Source organism: Eucalyptus grandis, chromosome 4, assembly GCF_016545825.1.
Source record: "Eucalyptus grandis isolate ANBG69807.140 chromosome 4, ASM1654582v1, whole genome shotgun sequence".
Classification (NCBI taxonomy): Eukaryota; Viridiplantae; Streptophyta; class Magnoliopsida; order Myrtales; family Myrtaceae; genus Eucalyptus; species Eucalyptus grandis.
This window is the reverse complement of record NC_052615.1, coordinates 15,703,717-15,720,473: the sequence shown is the minus strand read 5'-3', so window position 1 is coordinate 15,720,473 and position 16,757 is coordinate 15,703,717. Positions and strand designations below refer to the sequence as shown.

General features: G+C 38.3%; 1 protein-coding gene across 1 annotated transcript; it reads right to left on the bottom strand.

The window, feature by feature from the left end:
* Window positions 1-11,480: 11,480 nt before the first annotated feature.
* Window positions 11,481-13,001, bottom strand: LOC120292517 (putative cysteine-rich receptor-like protein kinase 32). Its single transcript, XM_039310745.1, has 3 exons — window positions 12,991-13,001; window positions 12,075-12,192; window positions 11,481-11,798 (listed from the first exon to the last, which is right to left on the bottom strand). The coding sequence occupies exons 1-3, from the start codon at window positions 12,999-13,001 to the stop codon at window positions 11,481-11,483; spliced, it is 447 nt and encodes a 148-aa protein (XP_039166679.1).
* Window positions 13,002-16,757: the final 3,756 nt, after the last annotated feature.

Genomic DNA, 16,757 nt, shown 5'->3' with positions numbered 1-16,757 from the left:
CTCCCTTTGGCTCGCCCTCTCTCTCTCTCTCTCTCTCTCTCTCTCTCTCTCTCTCTCTCGAGTCCCCTCTCTCCCTCTTAAAGGCAATAGGCAAGTGCCCATGGCTTTTGCCGTTGCTAGCTTACCAATCATCTTTGATCCAGACTCGCGGATCACGGTTTGTTTTGCTTTCTGCTCTTGTACATCTCTGTCACCGCAGAGGAGTGTGCGTCGCATGAGGGAGGAAGGAGCAAGAAGATAGGCGCCCGGGTCAGGCTTGGGAAGAGATAAAGGAAATGGGTCTTGCCCAAATGAGAAAGAGGAAGAAGGAGCCCGGTCTCGTTTTCTCTTTTGCTTTAAAAAAAAATATAATACTAATAATTTTTAAATAATTTTTTTCAAATAAATTATAATAATTCATACTAATAATGCAAATGTTCCTAATGTCTTGGAATAAGCAAGAAGAAGAAAATATGTAACGGAGACTAAGGGTTGTAATTCTCCTTCCCCTCCTTCCCCGCTCCTCCTCCTTTGAGTACGGTTGCATTAAGTGGATTTTAGAGCATGATGTAAATGAACTTTTGATGTTGAGTGCAATAAGTTCCTGAGACAAAGGATCTTCTTATACTCACTCTATGATTCCTCTTCAATGAGGTTATAAGCATGAAATAACTGGCAAAGAGAATAACAACAAGATGTCTACGAGTTTATTGTTTAACACGAGAGCTCTTCCCGTTTCAGGATCATATACTAGCTTGGGTTATATTGCCCTCAATTTCACAATCCTAGCTGTTGTATTATCTCTTTTAATTACTGAAATATTATGTATCTATTTGAGGTCAAGAAGCTGGGATAAAGATGTCCAAAGCAGCTTCTGATTAATCTGCGTGACGGACTATCACAGAATACTCTGAGGGTAAATAAAATCCTATGTGCAACATATTAGCTGTCACACCCCAAAACTACAAAGAATGGGGATGACACGGGCGTCCTTCTTTATAAGGACGTAGCCTCAAACACAACCAACAAACTGATATTAACTTATATATATAAATATCATATAAACCTTCAAATTGGTTGCAACATCACAGTTTCTTAAATCCACCAAAAAGAGAAAAGAGATATACGTTTAAAACTCAGATGATCCAATTATTAGTAAGGATCATTTGCACCACTTCCTTAAACCATAACAAAAACAAAATAGAACTTCCCAAAAGTTTCCCACGACGGCGCACTCGCTCTATTCTCCGCTAGCTAAGGAACCTGAAAAGATCAAAGGAGGAATGGGATGAGCAACCACAGCTTAGTGAGTAGTACATATCTTCTAAGCAGATCGAACAACCACTATGCATGTATACAAAGTAATACCAAACTTCATAACGCTAACTCAATATATAAAATACGTATTGAATCTTATAAGAGTTATTTCTTATCATCAAAGATTTATAGTAATATGGAAAACTCATTTGAATCGCCATCAAAGTCAAGTATCAATGGTCGAATCCATTGAATAATCTCCATAAAAACACATATCAATGGTCTATCCATTGATCAATCTTTTGCTCAATAACTAACCATGGTCACGACACAACGCCTTGTGACAAGGCGACCAAGATTCTCCCCTTGGCAAGGTCTCCACCTACAAAGCCGGTGGCTGGGCCTAGAAGGATATCCTAAACCTGGTATGTATACCCCAAAAACCCCTCACTGGGTTCACAGTCATATTGAGCATAAATAACCATTCTCCAATACCAGAAATCCAATCCAGAAATCAATATATTAAACCAAAAAAATAACATTTTGCAACATAGCCCATCATCCATTTCATATTCGTTTCTCAAACTATAATAATTTTTCCATAAATCAGTCGCAAAGCAATTTCATATACGTTTCTCCACAAACCTTGTATAACATGTTTTTCAAACATTCACAATTAACCAAAGAGTAGCAATTGCTTGATCTGACTTTTATGCAATAAAAATGCTCTTCTCGATTCAATATACATACATACATATTTCAAGACATGGTTTTATAAAACCAAAGAAGATATAGTACCACTCACCTTGTTGTCTACGACCAAATGACAGACGATACTTGTATCGTTGAACTCAATGCTCTATCAAATAACCGAAGAATTATTGTAAAATCTAATAAAATTCTATCTCGACTACAAAATAACTAAGTTACGTCTTAACTCTAACAAAATGACTTCTGCGCGCTAACAAGTCACATAACCAAAAGCGATTGTTCAAGCCATTCGCAACATGAAGTTTAAGCGCAAAACTTGATCGAGCCTTAACTCTCTCTTCCGAACCCCGATCCGAATGTACTTATAGTCAATAGAGAGCCCTTGACACATATTACAAGAATCCCAAATTGGCCGCCCACAAATCAAGCCGAAAAATGACAAAATACGGCCCAAAGCTGCTGGACGCATACTGTTCACTGCGCACGAGAAACTTTGAAATTTTGTTTCGGACAAACCATAAGCTCAAATCATGATCCGTAAAATCCCACGACTCCACAACACCCTAAAATACAATTCCTACAAAAATACGCGGCTCAACGACTCCAAAATCGGACTTTGCCGCTCGATTTTCCAAAAATTCCGAATTTCAGTCCCAAATTTAAAAATTACTTCAATTGGACGAACGAGGGGCTTGATCTCTTACCGGGTGCTGCGTTATGGAGTCGAGTCGGCTGGCGAGGCATCCAAGGCATGCACGTGCCAAAACTCTTTTCCTTTCTTCCCCTTTCTTCTTCTTCTTCTTCTTCTTCTTCTTCTTCTTTTCTTTCTTTTCATTTTGGTCGAGGAAACTCTTAGCTTCTATTTAGCCGAGCCCTCTCCCATCTCCTTTTTTTTTTTTTTTTCTTGCATTATTAACTTTTCGACTTCTTTTCCGTTTCTTCTTTTGGGGCCTTTAAAACTTCTTTTTCTATTTCTTCTTTTGGGGCCTACTAGCCTAATGTTACATTCTACCCTCCTTAAAAAAAAAAAAAAATTCGTCCTCGAAATTTACATGTACTTCAATCATGAAACAAGTGAGGGTATTTATGTCTTGCCTCCTCCTCGAGTTCCCAAGTAGCTTCTCTCTCGGTGTGGTTTTGCAATTGTATTTTCACATAAGGAATAGTTCGTCGCTGCAACACTTGATCCTTCTTATCGACAATGCGAATAGGCTGCTCCTCATATGTCAAGTTCTCCCATAATCTCAATGGAGTAAAGTCTAGCACATGTTCAAGATTTGACACATATTTCCGCAACAAAGAGACATGGAACACATTATGGACACTTGATAGTGCCGGTGGCAAAGCCAATTTTATAAGTGACTTCACCAAATTTTCTCTAAGATCAAGAATGGTCCCACGTACCTTGGACTTAACTTCCCACATGTGTCAAATTTCATTACACCCTTCATAGGAGAAACTTTTAAGAATACGTGATCTCCCACGTTAAATTCTAACTTGCGTCTTTTCAGATCCGCATAACTTTTCTAACGACTTTGAGCTGTTCTGAGACATTCCCGAACCAACCTAACTTTCTTCTTGAGTTGAATGAATTCAGGGTAAGTTAGTCTTTTCTCACCAACGTCGTCCTAACAAATAGGACTTCTGCATTTTCGGCTATATAAAGCTTCAAAGGGTGCCATCTTAATGCTAGATTGATAACTGTTGTTATAAGAAAATTCTGCCAAATATAGATGTTCATCCCAAGAACCATCGAAGTCAATGATGCATGATCTCAACATATCCTCTAATGTTTGGATCGTTCTCTCGACATTGTCCATCTGTTTGTGGATGAAAAGCTGTACTCAAGTTGAGTTTAGTGCCCAATGTTCCTTGCAAACTCTTCCAAAAGTTAGACACGAACCTAGGATCTCTATCGAAAACAATGCTTACTGGAACTCCATGAAGCTTCACTATCTCATTAACATATCGCTTTGCCATATCTTCCATTGAAAGGCCAAATCGATATGACAAAAAGTGAGCGGACTTAGTCAATCGATCAACAATCACCCATATAGCATTCTTACCACTTGGCGTCCTCGGTAGACCGACTACAAAGTCCATGGTAATATGCTCCAACTTCCATTTAGGTATCTCTAGAGGCTGCAACTGTCCACCTGGTTTCTGATGCTCAATTTTCACTTGCTGGCAAACTAAACATTGATCGAAAAATTTTATAATATCCTTTTTCATGTTGATCCACCAAAAGTTTTCTCTCAAGTCCCTATACATTTTAGTGCTTCCCGGATGAATTGAAAATCTAGTACTATGAGTTTCTTGCAGGATCTCCCTTTTTAGCTTTGAGTCCTCAAGAACACATAGTGGACCACGAAACCTCAAGGATCCATCTACATGTAAACTAAAATCCGCTTGTCTTCCAGCTTCCATACCTTCTCTAATTTTATGTAATTGTGGATCTTCATTCTGTTTAGCCTTAATTCTGTCAATCAACATAGTGTACTTGAAGATTAGCTAATTGAGCACCAAGCTGCTGCACCAACACCTCCAAGTCTAACTTCCTCATATCTTCAAGAATAGATTTCTAAGAAGTTAGCAAAGCTGCCATATTTCCAAAGGATTTACGACTCAAAGCATCCGCTACCACATTAGTTTTACGCGAATGGTAATTAATGGATAAGTCATAATCCTTCAAAGTTCTAGCCATCTTCTTTGCCTCATGTTCGGTTCCTTCGAGTAAAGATATACTTCAGACTCTTGTGATTGGTAAAGACTTCACAATTTTCATCATACAAATAGTGTCGCCATATCTTCAAGGCAAACACAACCGCCGTTAACTCCAAATCACGAGTGGGGTAGTTCTTCTCATGTAATTTCAATTGTCTAGAAGTGTAGGCAACAACTTTGCTATCTTGCATAAGAACACAACCCAAACCTTATTTGGATGCGTCACAGTAGATTACGAAGCCGCCACTTCCAAAAGGTAGAGTTAGAATAGGAGCCGACACCAGCCGTCTCTTCAACTCTTGAAAACTGTGTTCACATTGATCTGACCATTCAAATTTAACTTTCTTCTGAGTTAGACGGGTAAGTGGACCAGCAATCTTTGAGAACCCCTCTACAAATCGCCTATAGTAGCCGGCTAGCCCAAGAAAACTTCTCACTTCTGTAACATTAGTTGAACGATTCCACTTAACAACTGCTTCAACCTTCTTTTGGTCCACTAATATGCCATCTTTCAAGATCACATGACCCAAGAATTCTATATAATCAAGCCAGAAGTCACACTTACTAAATTTGGCATACAACTTCTTTTCATGCAAAGTTTGCAAGACAAACCTCAAGTGTTGTTCGTGTTCTTCTAAACTCTTCGAATATACTAGGATGTCATCAATGAACACCACAATAAATTTGTCTAGATATTCCCTGAACACCCTATTCATCAAGTCCATGAAGGCAGCAGGCACATTTGTTAATCCAAAAGGCATGACGAAAAATTCATAATGGCCATACCTTGTTCTGAAAGCAGTCTTAGGCACATCATCTATCTTTATCTTCAATTGATGATACCCAGAACGAAGGTCGATCTTGGAAAATACCGGAGCTCCCGAAGTTGATCAAATAAATCCTCAATCCGGGGCAAAGGATATTTGTTTTGACCGTTACCTTGTTAAGCTCTCGATAATCTATGCAAAGCTGCATACTACCATCCTTCTTTTCACAAATAAAACAGGAGCTCCCCAAGGTGAAACACTAGGTCGATGAAACCCTTAATCCAAAAGCTCTTGTAGCTGCGTTTTCAATTCTTTCAATTCAATGGGTGCCATTCGATATGGTGCCTTAGAGATTGGTGCTATACCGGGCATCAATCCAATACAAAACTCAATTTCTCTATCAAGAGGCAAGCCTAGTAAATCCTTAGGAAATACACTTGGAAACTCTCTAACGACAGGAACATCTTCCAACTTTACTACGACCTTACTTGTGTCTTTTACACAAGCCAAATAACCATAGCAACCTTTTCTCAAAAGTTTCCTTGCTTGCAAAGCCGAGATCAACCTTGGAGAAGTGTTTTGACAACTTCCCGAAAAAGAGAATTTGGATTGATTTGAAAGTCTAAATATCACTTTCTTTGAAAAATAGTCAACAATAGCACGATAGGTAGATAACCAATCCATCCCTATAATAACATCGAAATCTCGAATATTTAACTCTACTAGATCCACAGGCATTTCAACATTGTTAATCCGAATCACTCAGCTCTTGAACACATGATGACCAACTAAGAAATCGCCAGTAGGAGTATCAACACACAATTCACATTCAAGAGGGTCAGGCAACACATCAAGCTTCTTTGCAAATTTAGTTGAAATGAAGGAGTGCGTAGCACCAGGATCAAATAACGCATAAGCACAATGTGAGGCAATAGAAATATTACACGCAATAACTGCGTTAGATGCTACCGCATCCTCCTTCGTCATTGCAAAAACTTTTCCACTTGTACTTTGCCTTTGTTGGTTCTCTTAGGGTCTACCAACGAAAGGGGTATTCCTCCGCCTGAAACACTGGTGTGCTAGGTGCCCTTGTCGCCCACATAGATTACATAATCTATTGCCAATAAGAGGATTCCTTCATGTAGGACAATCTCGCAACATGTGTCCCACTTTCCCACATGAGAAGCATACTCCGGTTTTCCAATGACACTCACCGTGATGATAATTTCCACATGTATTACGGGGCCACGATTACTGGATTTACGAACATCTGGCCGGGCTGAAGCCTCTTCGTCTTCCACTACCATCAGTATGGCTACCTTGCACATTTGTTGGCTTAAACCTTTTGGGTTGAGGTGCTCTTTATGTGCCATGCTCCAGAATGCTTTGTTCCACCTTGATTGCTCGTTCTAGCACATCCTTATAAGTTGTTAATACGAAAGGTGCAAGTGCGGAATTAATCTTAGGTCGGAGCCCTCCTAGGAAATGGTCGGCCTTACCTTCCTCATTTGCTACCAAGTGCTCTACAAATCTACTCAGCGATTAAAGCGGACTGAATACTCCAAAGCGTGGGAGTCACCCTAAGATACATGTACAAAGTCACCCTTCATCTTTGCCAGGAATAACTTTGGGAAGAATTGAGCATTGAATGCCTTTTAAAGTCCTCCCGGGATATAATAACATCCCTACCTCCAAGACTTGGCTTCATTCCATCCCACCAAAACTCTGCTTCACCTTCCAGGTATTGGGTGGCAAATTTAACTTTCCGATCCTCAGGAACCTCTTCAACTTCAAAGTCCCATCAATCTTTTTAATCCAACACTCAGCCACATGAGGATCAGTTTTCCCATCAAAAGTGGGTGGTTTCGCCTTTCTAAAATGGGCAAAAGTGCCAGAACCGTCGCTCCATCTCCAAGTTAATTCCTTTGTTTGGCGATACCAATGGATCATTGCTTGTTCAAATTCAGTTGAACGGGTTGGCTCTTGATCCTCTTCTCTGACTTCGCGCAAGTCAGGACTCCTATCATAGTGGTCCTCAAGTCTCCTTCTCAAAGACGCACCTCGAGAAGCTTGAGGCATGTCTCTAGCCTCAGGGGTAGCGACTTATTTGCCTTTGTGACTCCTACGAAGCGAGGCAAGTATCTCAGAGTCGGTACTCATGACCACCTGAATCCAAGAATGAAACTACATCTTAGAATCTAGAGGACTAACGCAAAATAAAATCTATCACACAACCTCAATACGTCCCATAACTACACACAAAAGATCAAAACTTAGGCTACGATACCAAAATATGTCACACCCCAAACTACAAAGAATGGGGATGACACAGCCATCCTTCTTTACAAAGGACGAGCCTCAAACACAACTAACAAACTGATATTAACTTATATATAAATATCAAATAAACCTTCAAATTGGTTGCAACATCGAGTTTCTATAATCCACCAAAAAGAGAAAAGAGATATATGTTTAATACTCAGATGATCCAATCACTAGTAAGGATCATTTGCACCACTTCCTTAAACCATAAATAAAAAAACAAAAAAAAACAAAATAGAACTCTCCAAAAGTTTCCCATGATGGCGCACTTGCACTATTCGCCGCTAGCTGAGGAACCTAAAAATATCAAAGGAGGAATGGGATGAGCAACCACAGCTCAGTGAGTAGTACATATCTTCTAAGCGGATCGAACAACCACTATGTATGTATACAAAGTAATACCAAACTTCATAACGCCAACTCAATATATAAAAAACGTATTGAATCTTATAAGAGTTATTTCTTATCATCAAAGATTTATAATAATATGGAAAACTCATTTGAATCGCCATCAAAAGTCAAGTATTAATGGTCGAATCCATTGAATAATCTCCATCAAAAACACATATCAATGGTCTATCCATTTATCAATCTTTTGCTCAATAACTAACCATAGTCACGACACAATGCCTTGTGACAAGGCGGCCAAGATTCTCCCTTAGCAAGGTCTTTACCTACAAAGCCGGTGGTTGGGCCTAGAAGGATATCCTAAACCTGGTATGCATACCCCAAAAACCCCTCACTAGGTTCACAGTCATATTAAGCATAAATAACCATTCTCCAATACCAGAAATCCAATCCAGAAATCACTATATTAAACCAAACAAATAATATTTTGCAACATAGCCCATCATCCATTTCATATTTGTTTCTCAAATCATCATAAACTTTTCCATAAATCAATTGCAAAGCAATTTCATATACGTTTCTCCACAAACCTTGTATAACATGTTTTTCAAACATTCACAATCAACCACGGAGTAACAATTGCTCGATCTAGCTTTGATGCAATAAAAATGCTCTTCTTGATTCAATATATATACATACATACTTCAAGACATGATTTTATAAAACCAAATAAGATATAGTACCACTCACCTTGTCGTCTACGACCAAACGATAGACGATACTTGTATCGTTGAACTCAATGCCCTATCAAATAATCGAAGAATAATGTTAAAATCTAATAAAATTCTATCTCGACTACAAAATAACTAAGTTACACTTTAACTCTAACAAAAAGACTTCTGCGCGCTAACAAGTCGCATAACCAAAGCGATTGTTCAAGCCATTCGCAACATGAAGTTTAAGCGCAAAACTTGATCGAGCCTTAACTCTCTCTTTCAAACCCCAATCCGAATGTATTTATAGTCAATAGAGAGCCCTTGACACATATTACAAGAATCCCAAATTGGCTGCCCACAAATCAAGCCGAAAAATGACAAAATACGGCCCAAAGCTGCTGGATGCATACTGTTCACTGCGCACGGGAAACTTTAAAATTTTGTTTCGGACAAACCATAAGCTTAAATCATAATCCGTAATATACCACGGCTCCACAACACCCTAAACTACCATTCCTACAAAAATACGCAGCTCAACGACTCCAAAATCGGACTTCGCCGCTCGATTTTCCAAAAATTCTGAATTTGAGTCTCAAATTAAAAAATTACTTCAATTGGACGAACGAGGGGCTTGATCTCTTACCGGGTGCTGCGTTATGGAGTCGAGTCGGCTTGGCGAGGCATCCAAGGCATGCACGTGCCAAAACTCCTTTCCTTTCTTCCCCTTTCTCTTCCTCCTCTTCTTCTTCTTCTTCTTCTTCTTCTTCTCTTTATTTTCTTTTTGGTCGAGGAAACTCTCAGCTTCTATTTAGCTGAGCCCTCTCCCATCTGCTTTTTCTTTTTCTCTTTTTTTTCTTGCGTTATTAACTTTTCGACTTCTTTTTCCATTTCTTCTTTTGGGGCCTTTAAAACTTCTTTTTATGTTTCTTCTTTTAGGGCCCACTAGCCTAATGTTACATTAGCAACCAATAGTTTTAGGCAGACTTCTTGAGAAATGTTGACCAATTTCAACAGGCTAATCCACGATGTGCAAAAGCTAGTGACTTCTCATAAATTCACAGGTTGGTGACTTTTGACCAAATGACGACGGATTCAGTATGGGGGATAAATATCAAAGTTCACAGGTTGTCCTGCAAAAAATTTTATTTGCTACCAACACCGACGGCATTTGCAAAAGTGTTATCCACTTTACATCAAAGGTATCCACTACTCCTATCCCCTGACAGAATCCTGACTATGGAGATGTGACAATACTTATAAACTATGAAGCGTACACACGATTTATTAGATGAAATCTAAACAATAATGCGTTCTAAATGATGGCCTCAAAATCTTGGCTCTTGTGGACCCGGATCAGCAAGATCACTCGGTTGGAGAACACGGCAAAGTTATCTCACTAATGGACTGGTCCATTTTGCTATTAGATTGACCTGAGTCCAGAACACAAGTTCCTATTTGTACTTTTTATCAGGAAAGAAGAATGAAGGTCTTTGAGGCACCGGGATGCTAATAGAATCACTGGTTAACATAAGAATAACCAAATCCATGGTAGGTCAGTCTTCCATGTCGTCTTGCACACAGAGCAACCCAATGTGCATGCATCTGATAACTTCGTTCACAGAATAAGCACTTCGTAAAGCTGGGTCCACTACTTCTGTTGGCATTATGTTGTTCCAGTGCTTCCAAACCTAAAAGAATAGTTATATTAGTAATTTCTGTTCAAACTACTACTGTACTTCTATTGAAGGTGACGTCAGCCCAAAGAAAGGACTTTATTCAAATACTCACATAGCCTAGTAGGTCCTCATCGCAATCCAATGCGTAAAATTGGCTGTTTTTTTTTTTTTTTTTTTTTTGCCAATTATGATCTCCAACATTAACACACCGTAACTGAAGACGTCGGATTTTACAGAGAAGTGTCCAAACATCAGATACTCAGGAGACATGTAGCCACTACCTTGAGCACAATATGTCAATAGAGAAATGAGAGTATTTAATTATGGATATGAATTGTCTGAAACAAATTAGGACTAATCTACTTTTGTTGCATGTCAAGAAAATGCTCCAAGTTCAATGCTAATGCCACACTGTTCATCCACAATAAGAAGTCAAATTTGCCAATGTTGAACTTACTATGTTCCAACAATTTTATTAACGCTTGCTTGAGTCTGATTAGTATTGAAGATTTGGGCTATCCCAAAATCTGAGATTTTTGCATTCATGTCAGCATCTAGTAGAATGTTGTTGGCTTTGAGATCATGATGGATTATTCGAAACCGAGAATCTTCATGAAGGTATAACAGTCCACGCGCCACCCCTACCATGATCTTATAACGTGTTGACCAATTTAGTTGTCTACTGAGCTCAGGATCTATGCATCAGTTAAAAAAATTAATTTGTAAGTTGCATCAACTCATACTGGCATAATACACATGCCCAGATCATCACATATAGTTGCTTTCATCGACTTTGGATCCGTGTTCTCATTACCATGTAATTCTTCTTCCCGATCTACTTCTTCACTAGTGTTCTATCTTTAAAGTTCCTTTCATGAATGTGGAAATGAAGTGATGGAGAAAACTAAGCAAAATAATAGCAGGATATCTATTTGTATTGCGTCATCCTACTATCTCTAATATTTCTGGTTTGTCTTCATTTAGCTTGAATAATATTTACTTCTCATTTTCTCTGAGTGAAATATATCATTTAGACTGAAATGCTGGTGTGTTAACTTGGTGAAAAGGAGATAAAAGAGAGGCAAACCAAATAACAAGCGATCGAGGCTCCCTTTGGGCACATATTCATAGACCACTATTGTTTCGTTGCTTTCCATGGAGAATCCCAGAAGCCTCACTAGGTTTTTGTGTTGAAGTTTGGCTACTAGTTCAACCTCGGTCTTGAATTCCTCCACTCCTTGTCCAGAGCTCCTAGATAGCCTCTTTGCCGCAATTTCTTGACCACCAGGTAGTGTACCCTGAACAGAATTGACATAAAACAAATTTGCCCAAAACAAACACATCTTAATGTTTCTTCATTTTGTTATACATCTGGTTATTACTTATATGCAATTGGGCATCAAAATAGGAGAACTAGATGCATAATCTCAAAGTTTTTCCTATCTAACTAATGTGAATGAGAAAAATGCCCTGGTGCTTCGAGAGGCTTCACTATAAACCACACTATTATATTAGCGAGTACCACATTCTTGATGAGTCAAAAGCTGAATGATATGATTGAACATCTTAATTACCTTGTAAACTGGACCAAATCCACCTTCCCCTAACTTGTTGTTGTTCGAGAACTCATTTTTGGCGGCTTCTATTGTTGGCAGATCAAATTGTAGGGAGTGGAGTTCAAAAATTTGCCTCCTAATTGGCAGTTAAATAGTTCAGTTATTTTTAGACTCCAGTGAAATGAAATCAATAAATGGTACGCATGCCATAGCATTGTTTCGTCAAGTTACCAATCGGATATTCTTCTATGGAACTTTCGATGTCCCTTCTTACGTTAGCTAGTTTCACTCCTATGTGGAGGAGACCCACGAGTTGCAAGCCCAAAAAGGGCTTGAGCCCATATAATAAGTTATATGAGGAAATAGGGTTTCTCACTATCTATATAAAGAGGTAGCCGCAGAAAAGGAAACAAAGAATAAGAGAAAAGAGAAAGCAGAAAATCTGAGTTTTGGGCGATTCGATTTACATCAAGCTGGCGTCGGAGGTTGATTCATGGTTCGATTGAGCTGAAATTTTGTCAACATGTTCATGGCACAATTTTATCGAATCTAAACGGTTTGATTTTCGTTTGAAGCTCCCTACATCAGGTTTTTCGTGGATTGATCAAAACCTGCATTTTTTGTCGATTTATCCTTGATCTCTTGTGAAGTTTATGGGTATTACCAAGAATTATGTTCTTGAGGTGTTTGCTGCTACGTACCTCTAGTATTTGCTAGAGAAGAACAATTTTGTTGATAGTGAAGATTTTCGGGTGGACTCCGGTCTCGTGGTTTTTGATCTCCTCACATCGATGAGGTTTTCCACGTAAAAAATCGTCTTGTGTTCGTGTGCTTGGTATTTATTTTACTCTACTATATCGATTCTATTAGGTTTACACAAAATGGGAGATTATTTTATTCTGTTGCGTTGATTCGATATTATTCGAATTGTTACCGTTCTCCCATCTGAGTGATATCAGAGCAACAGGTTATTACTTGATTTTTCTGCCTTGGGTTAAACAATGGAAACGAATACGAGTAGAATGGTTACACTGAATGGTTTGAATTATCATATTTGGAAAGGGAAGATGGAAGATCTTTTATATGTGAAAGATTTTTATTTGCCTGTATTTGCTGAAGAGAAACCAGAGGATAAAACTGATGTTAAATGGTCTATATTTCATCGTCAAGTTTGTGGTTATATCAGGGCGGTGGGTAGATGATAATGTTTTGAACCATATTATTGAGGAAACACATGCATACAGTTTATGGGATAAGCTCGAACAGTTATATGCTCGAAATACTGGGAATAATAAGTTATTTTTGATCAAACAGATGATGGCTTTGAGATATCATGATGGTACTCATTTAACTGATCATTTAAATTCTTTTCAAGGAATTATAAATCACTTGGCTACAATGGGAATCAAGTTTGATGATGAGATACAAGCACTATGGTTGCTTGGTACTTTGCCGGACTCATGGGAAACGTTCCAAACATCTTTGTCTAATTCTGCCCCAGATGGTACAATTACCATGAATTTGGTGAAGAGTAGTATTTTGAATGAAAAGATGAGAAGGAAGACACAAGGATCGTCCTCTTCACATTCGGATGCCTTGGTTGTTGAGAAAAGGGGGAGAAATGAGTTTCGAGGTCCGAGAAATAGCGATAAAAGTCGAGATAAAAGTAGAGGTAAATATAATAAATTTGCTAATGTTGAATGCCATTATTGTCATCAGAAGGGACATATTCAAAGGTTTTGTCGCTAGTTAAAAAGGGAGAAACAAAAGGAGAAAGGTAAAGAGAAGATAAGTGATAATGATAGTGATGACAATCTTGTCACTGCACTTAAAAAAGACTTTCTCACTATTTTTTATGGTGATGTGGTGAATTTTGTATCTCATGAGACTAGTTAGGTAATTGATAGTGGTGCATCCGTTCATGCTATGTCTCGTAGGGATTTCTTTACATCATACAAGTCAGGTGATTTCGGATCTGTGAAGATAGGAAACAATGGACTAGCTCAAGTTGTAGGCATCGATGATGTGTGCCTAGAAACCAGCAATGGCATAAAGTTAATATTGAATAATGTTAAACATATACCTGATATCCGCTTGAATTTGATTTCTACAGGCAAGTTGAATGATGAGGGGTATTGCAACACCTTTAGTAATGGTCAATGGAAGCTCACCAAAGGTTCTCTTGTTGTGGCTAGAGGTGAAAAATATTCTTCATTATACATTATGCAGGCAAAGTTGTCTACAGACAAAATTAATGCAGTAGATAGCGAAGATGCAGCTGAATTGTGGCATAAGAGGCTCAGTCACATTAGTGAGAAGGGTTTGTCAATATTGGCCAAGAAGAAGCTCCTTTCAGGATTGAAAAGTTCAGCACTAAAGAAGTGTGCTCACTATTTAGCAGGAAAACGGAACGAGTTGCATTTAAAAACTTCCCTCCTTCAAGAAAGTCGTATCTTGGATTTAGTGCATTCGATGTTTTGGGTCCTATGAAAACAAAATCACTTGGTGACTCTTTTTATTTTGTTACCTTCATAGATGATTTTTCAAGGAAAATTTGGATTTATACCTTCAAAACTAAAAATCAAGTGTTAGATGCTTTTAAGCAATTTCAAGCTTCAGTTGAGAGACAGACTGGAAAGAAATTGAAATGCATCAGAACTAATAACGGGGGAGAGTATATTGGACCTTTTGATGAATACTGCAGACAACATGGTATTCGACATCAAAAGACACCTCCCAAGACACCTCAGTTAAATGGCTTAGCTAAGAGAATGAATAGAACATTGGTTGAAAGGGTAAGATGCTTGCTTTCACAGTCAAAACTACCTGGATCCTTTTGGGGTGAGGCTTTAAATACAGTTGTGCATGTATTAAATCTTACTCCATGTGTTCCTTTAGAGTTTGATGTTCCTAATAAAGTTTAGACAGGCAAAGAAGTTTCTTATGATTATTTGCGTGTCTTTGGGTGCAAAGCATTTGTGCATATTCCCAAAGATGAGAGGTCTAAACTTGATGTGAAAACACAACAGTGCATATTTATTGGTTATGGACAAGATATGCTTGGCTACAAATTTTATGATCCACTTGAAAAGAAAATTATAAGAAGCAAAGACATTGTGTTTATGGAAGATTAAACAATAGAGGATATTGAGAAATCAGAGATGATTTCAACACCACAGGTTAGTGATAATCTTGTTGATTTAGATCAAGTTCCTCTTACAAATATTCCTACATAGGTTGATGAAGAGCAGCAGGAAGTCAATGTTCCAAATAACGTACATGTTCCTGAACATGTTGAAATAGATAATACGATTCCTGAACTAGAGGCTCAGTTAGATGTTCCACTGGATGTTCCAGTCCAGAGATCCGTTAGAGACCGACGACCTTCCACCAGGTATTCTGAAGATGAGTATGTATTATTGATTGATATAGGTGAACTGGAATGCTATGCAGAAGCAATAGAAGATGACTACAAAAGCAATTGGTTCGATGCTATGCGAGATTAGATGCAATCACTTTATGATAATCATACTTTTGAATTGGTGAAGTTACCTAAAGGTAAAAGAGCTTTGAAGAACAAGTGGGTATATAGGTTGAAGCAAGATGAACATACTTTACAACCACGGTACAAAGCTAGATTGGTTGTTAAGGGATTCGATCAGAGAAAGGGTATTGATTTTGATGATATATTTTCTCCGGTAGTGAAAATGTCTTCTATCCGTGTGGTACTAGGCTTGGCAGCTAGTCTAGATTTGGAAATTGAGCAAGTGGATGTTAAAACAGCATTCCTACATGGTGACTTGGAGGAAGAGATATACATGGAACAACCTGAAGATTTTAAAGTGAAAGGGAAAGAGGATTATGTGTGCAAATTGAAGAAAAGTCTCTATGGCCTAAAACAAGCACCAATGCAGTGGTATAAGAAATTTGTGTCAGTTATGACAGAACAGAGCTATAAGAAGACTTCCTCGGATAACTGTGTATTTGTCCAAAAATTTTCTGATGATGACTTTATTATTCTCTTGCTTTATGTTGATAATATGTTGATTGTTGGCAGGAATGCTTCAAGAATTGAGTTATTAAAGAAACAGTTGAGCAAGTCTTTTGCCATGAAAGACTTGGGCTCGGTGAAGCAGATTCTTGGCATTAGAATTTTCCGAGACAGAGATGCTAAGAAGTTATTTTTGTCACAAGAGAAATATATCGAGAAGATCCTTTAGAAATTTTACATGGACAAGGCTAAAGTGGTTAGTACTCCTCTTGCTGCCCACTTTAAGTTAAATATGATGCAAAGTCCTACAATTGATAAAGAAAATAAAGATATGGAAAGTGTTCCATATGCTTCGGCTGTAGGAAGCTTAATGTATGCGATGGTATCTACACGCCCAGACTTGGCGCACGCAGTTGGCGTTGTTAGTCACTATTTGTCAAATCCAAGTAGAGAGTACTAGAATGCAGTGAAGTGGATTATGAGGTATCTTCGGGGAACTTCAAATTTGAAACTCAATTTCAGGACCGGGAAAATTGAGTTAGTTGGATACACAGATTCCGACTTGGCAGGAGATATTGATACTCGTAAATCTACTTCTGGTTATTTGATTTCTTTTACGGGTGGAGCTGTGTCATGAAAGTCAAGATTGCAGAAGTGTGTTGCACTTTTAACAAGCAAAGCTGAATTTATTGTAGTGACTAAAGCTAGTA